Source organism: Juglans microcarpa x Juglans regia, chromosome 3D (assembly GCF_004785595.1).
Source record: "Juglans microcarpa x Juglans regia isolate MS1-56 chromosome 3D, Jm3101_v1.0, whole genome shotgun sequence".
Classification (NCBI taxonomy): domain Eukaryota; kingdom Viridiplantae; phylum Streptophyta; class Magnoliopsida; order Fagales; family Juglandaceae; genus Juglans; species Juglans microcarpa x Juglans regia.
The window spans coordinates 26,334,685-26,340,025 of record NC_054598.1 but is presented as its reverse complement, the minus strand read 5'-3'; the positions used below and the strand labels follow the sequence as shown (position 1 = coordinate 26,340,025).

The window sequence follows — 5,341 nt, the reverse complement described above, 5'->3', positions numbered from 1 at the left end:
CAGTTTCCTTTATTTATTTATTTATTTATTTTCATTCATTTTCTTATTTTCTTATACTTTTAAACATTTTTAACAAAATCAAAACATCATTAAAAAATACTTTCTTAATTATTTAGTAAAAAAAAAAAATTATATCAAGACCGATCCTATGTGACTTTAGCTACTTTACAATGAATTTTACAATATAATATATGCAAATTTACTTTTATAAAATCTATCTAAGATTCTAATATATCATTTTTCATTTACTATCAATAAAACCCAAAGGATACCACGCGAGATGCAAGCAAATGACGATGAAATTAGAGATATTGCTAATTTTCTAAACATAAAAGATTACGACTACTTGAAATCTGCATTTCGGATAGAAAAATGGTTCTTTTTTTTTTTTTTTTTTTTTTACAAACTTATTACAGCTTATAGTAATTTGTCAAAGATTTGCCATCCAGCTCCTTTTTGAAGAACCGCGTCATGAAGTCCGTCAACGTGAACTGCCGGTAAATTGCTGGTTTCTCCGGTGATATCAACTCCGGCAAGGTTCCAAACAGGTCATCTCTAATGCCTGGGTTGAAGAAAACCGCCATTGAAACACGTGCTTCACTGTTAGAGTTGGCCAACACTCGGTGCTCTGCACTTTTGTACTCTTCATTGGATATAATCTGAAAACAAATCAAAATGCAAATAAAAAATTACAGTCGAAAATCAGATACTACTTTTCCATTCCTTCAGTTTCACAACCCTCACGAGGTTTGTCGTTCCAAATTGGAAGATCCAACGCTAAAGTCCAGAAATCTTTATCTGGAAACGCAACTATTGTAACAGTAAGTTTAAAACTTACATTTCATTTTCTCTCAACATTCAAAAACTCTTCAAATATAAATATTTTTTAATTTTATTTATATACTCTTTTATCTAATAATTAATAATCATTATAATTTTCTCAAACTTTCACATAAAAAAAATAATAATTAAACTTTTATAATCTCCAAATAAAAATAATATTAAAAAAATCATATTAGAACAATATTTTAACTTTATAATATTTTTATTCAACTTAAACTCTTTTATTCTTCAAAACTCCAAAAATTTCTTAACTCAAATTATTTTGATAAAATTGTCAAAATTATTTCATTACTATTTATAAATTTATCATATCGTCTCACTATCTACACAAGATCTAAGCAAAAAATATTGATTTTGGTAAAATTGATTAGAACACCGAGAATCCATCCAAAAACATTATTAAATGTCGTTTGGATAGTAAGTTGAAATAAGATGAATTGAAATGAAACTTAAAAATTAAATAAAATATTATTTTTTAATATTATTATAATTATTTTAATATTTAAGAAAGTTGAATTATTTATTATATTTATGTAAAAATTTTAAAAAAATATAATAATAAGATGAAATGAAATATTTCTCATATCCAAATTGAGGCCTAATTTGAATGAAAAATTTTAGACATAAGCTTCATACCCTACACATCCACTTAAAAATATGTTATTTTATTTTTTTATCCACATAATAAAAATTATTCCAGACATGTTTGTAAAATAAATAGAATAAAAAGAATAAAATGATATATTTTTAAATAGGTGTAACATTTATGAATAGCACGACTCAATTTAGATACTGAAAATATCTTATTATTATTTATTATATATTTTTTATTTATATTTAATATTCTATTAATTTTTTTTATTACTATCCATATAATACTTAAGAATACGTACCTAATATCAAATCGTAATCATAACCTAATATAATAGTGATGGCTCGAATGGGTAAAATTGAATCACCTGAAGTAAATCCCCAATGTTGATAACAAGAGCCCCGGGGATGGGGTTAACATCCACCCATCCTCCACCATACCTGACCTGCAATCCCCCAATATGATCCTGCTGCACCACCGTCAAAACCCCAGGATCCGTGTGATAAGCAAGCCCAACCGTCAGATCAGGCTGTGGGCAGTAGGGGTAGTAGTGGCCCACCATCACTCTCCCTTCCAAACACGACATGTTTTTCAACCTCCCACTGTCCACTCCCAGCCCTTCACACAGCAGACCCATTAAAAGCTCTCCCAGCCGTTTAATCTCTCGGTCCCACTCCATCACCTCGCTCCTGCATATCTCTGGTACTTCTTCCTCATCCGCCATTTTTGGACCCAATCTTATCTGGATTGTGTCCCTGGGGTATCATTATCGCTTTCTTTTCTCAGAAGATTGCCCATCAAATTTTAGGAATAATATTTAATTGCTTAACTGTTCAAAAAAAAAAAAAAAAAAAGTAAAGAGGACTCAGATGCCAAAAAAGCCTTCACCTCCAACTGGCCGCTTTGGAATGATACAAGTCGACGTTGGACAAGTAGGAAACGCCGGTGCCTACATCTCTACGATAGAACCGCGCCTTTGTCTCCGTCGGTTGCTCGTGGAAACTCCTGATGGCGGCCATCGTACGGTCCAGAACACCCAACGGGACGCCGTGGTTGATGATCTGGAAGAATCCGGAGGTGGAGGCGGCGCGTCTGATTCGGTCGATAATAACGGCGCGGCGGGGGCCAGATTCGACCCCGGCGAGGTCGATGGCGGGGACGAGTTCGGTTCCGGGTCGGGCTTCAGAGCTGGGTTTGAGGTCGGAGAGGGTTTCAGGTGGGTGAACGAAGAAGCGGGGGATGGTGGTTATGCCGGAGTCGACGAGACCTTTGACTCCGAGCTTGGAATCGTCGAATCGCTTTACCTCTTTGGCTCTGTCGTAGTTTTGGGCAGTACAGACGACAGCTGTCCTCTTGGGCTCTGGGCTCCGACCAGAGATCATAGGGTTGTGTCGACTCCCGATGTGGGACAGGACGGCTGCCGGGGAAGTGGCCATGATTGATTGCTATTCGCTAATTTTTGATTGCTAATTTCCACCAACTCGGTGCTTCTTTCTTATTCCCCAATTTTCTGCTTGACTTTATCAGTTTTAACAGTCGTGCAAGTTGGAAAGACGTCTACAGCCGGACAAGTATTCAACCTTCCTGTTTTGTTTTGTGGACCAAGAGACGATAAAGACTTCTGTTGAGAATAGAAACAGCAAAGAAAGATAAGCTTTAAAGCTAATGTGGAGAGAAAAATAAAAGAAAAAAGTTAAATACAGTCGCTCTATGCAACTGTAGTGCAATCGTGAGCTCACCGCTTTCTGTATACGCTCCCTCCCACCTTCTCCTTCAACCCCTCTCTTTTCTTTTGCATCTCCGTCAATGTGAGTTCGACTATTTCACTTTTTTTTTTTGGAGAGAGAAAATCTACGACTTATTGAAATTTTGATAATATTTTTTGCAAACTTGTATAAGAACATCAAACTGGACTGGACAAACTCACACCACGGATAAAAAGAAAGTGTATTCAATAACACAAATCAAATACCTCAAAAGAAATCAATAGCTTTCAAATAAGGTCCTCCTTATATATCACTTAAGTTCAGAATCACATTCATGATAAAGTTGGACGGCTTCTCAATCCACTTTTAGCACACCACTCTTCTATACAACTTTTCTACTCCTCAACGGAGACACCAATCTGGCTGCCAGTCTTGAAGGAGAGAAAGACAGACGCAATTTGAAAGCAGTTGACATCTTTAGTGATATTTGGCTTAAGCTTTTTATGCCTTGTGGGAAAAAGAGACACCACTATCGGGTTCTTGATCTTGACTTGAAACTTAGAAGAAGCCGATGGAGGGGACTTGATTAAGAATTGAAATTGGGTTTGAGAGATCTGCAGATAACGAACCCGTGGGAGAGATCTGCGAAGTGGGTTTGCAAATTCTTCTTCAACCTTCTTCTTCTTTTTTGTTTTTAATTTTTTATTAATATTGACGTGACACTTGCATCAGACGATTGCACGACGACTCCCATTTGCGACTGTACGTAGCGAAGCTAAAAATAAAATAAGCAAAGCACTTGAAGATGTTGAGGGGCTGGACATGTGAAATGAAAGGAACTGGAAAGAGGAGTTGTAGCCTACGAACCGGAAAGGAATACAAGAGTGAAAGGGTTTCTAAGAGAATTCACGTCCGGTTCTTTAAACACATATTATGGGAAAAAAATTTGGGGAAATCTCAAAAATTCCTTCCTATCTCAATCCCTAATTAGGAATTTGATTTAAAGTTGCTACAGTGATTCCTCATATTTTGAGAACCACTGTGCATCCCCAATCGACTCATCCGCTTTCTTTCCTGCTGTTGGCCCCACGTGAAAATCTCTCTCGAGTCTTGATTGCCCTCATTTGTATCGGTCCTCTCTCGCACTGTTTGCCACCATCGACGGTAGCCTCTCTTCATCAGCTGGAATATATGTAAGTCTTTATCTTTCTCTCTTGCTCAATTGTAGTTCTTGAATCGGTTTCCTCTATGGCATGACTTTGTGCTTCTCTCTCGCACAAATCGAACACACTCTCAAATCCCAAATTGCCATGGCTTTCATCTGAGACATTGCACAATTTCGACTTGTTGGTTGTATGTATTTGGATCTTTGGACACTCAAAATTGAAAACCCTACATTGTTATCTGCTGCTCTAGGGTTTGAATTTGGATCTTGGTTTTTCTTCACGGCAAAAATTCAAGCTAATATAGTTTAGTTTGGATCATTATCACGAACAACATTATTCTTGTTTGAGCAAATTGTTTGTTGGTTTGAATCCATTCATACATTGTTTGACAGCCATTCGAGGTGATATGTTGGTTTGCATTCTAGACTGTTTCATCTTAAAGATGTTTATGGATTATGTTTACTGCTTTATAATTGATTTCATTATCTTTCTTTATGGATTCTCTATATTGCTTTAATCGATTTCATTATCTTTGTTTTCATTCACGGCAACCATTCAAGCTGATATTACCTAGTTTGCACTAAATGAGCTGTTGTTGGTTTGAATTCTTTGTTGGTTTCAATTCATTCATAGACTGTTTGGCAGCCATTCTAGGTGATATGTTGGTTTGCATTCTAGACTGTTTTTGCTTAAAGATGTTTATGGATTCCCTCTATACTGCTTTATAATTGATTTCATTATCTTTGTTTTCATTATATTTGTTTTCATTATCTTTCTTTATGGATTCCTCAGCTGCTTTAATTGATTTCACTAAATTTGTTTTCATTCACAGCAACCATCTGAGCTAATATTACCTAGTTTGGACTAAATGAGCTAATGTTGGTTTCAATTCATTCATACTCTGTTTGGCAGCCATTTGAGGTGATATGTTAGTTTGCATTCTAGATTGTTTCAGCTTAAAGATGTTTATGGATTCACTCTACTGCTTTATAATTGATTTCATTATCTTTCTTTATTGATTCTCTTTACTGCTT

At 35.7% G+C, this 5,341-nt stretch overlaps 1 protein-coding gene across 1 annotated transcript; it reads right to left on the bottom strand.

Annotated features, from left to right (window-relative positions):
- Positions 1 to 346: 346 nt before the first annotated feature.
- Positions 347 to 3,121, bottom strand: LOC121255852 (1-aminocyclopropane-1-carboxylate oxidase homolog 4-like). Its single transcript, XM_041156388.1, has 3 exons — positions 2,324 to 3,121; positions 1,803 to 2,190; positions 347 to 659 (listed from the first exon to the last, which is right to left on the bottom strand). The coding sequence occupies exons 1-3, from the start codon at positions 2,869 to 2,871 to the stop codon at positions 411 to 413; spliced, it is 1,185 nt and encodes a 394-aa protein (XP_041012322.1). The 5' UTR covers positions 2,872 to 3,121; the 3' UTR covers positions 347 to 410.
- Positions 3,122 to 5,341: the final 2,220 nt, after the last annotated feature.

Bases quoted from the DNA above. Each gene is read 5' to 3' on its own strand.
- LOC121255852 (XM_041156388.1), bottom strand. From the start codon at position 2,871: ATGGCCACTTCCCCGGCAGCCGTCCTGTCCCACATCGGGAGTCGACAC. The intron at 2,191-2,323 runs GTGAAGGCTTTT...ATGATACCCCAG, and splicing joins TCCAAAGCGGCCAGTTGGAG to GGACACAATCCAGATAAGAT. The intron at 660-1,802 runs GTGATTCAATTT...ATTTGTTTTCAG, and splicing joins ACATTGGGGATTTACTTCAG to ATTATATCCAATGAAGAGTA.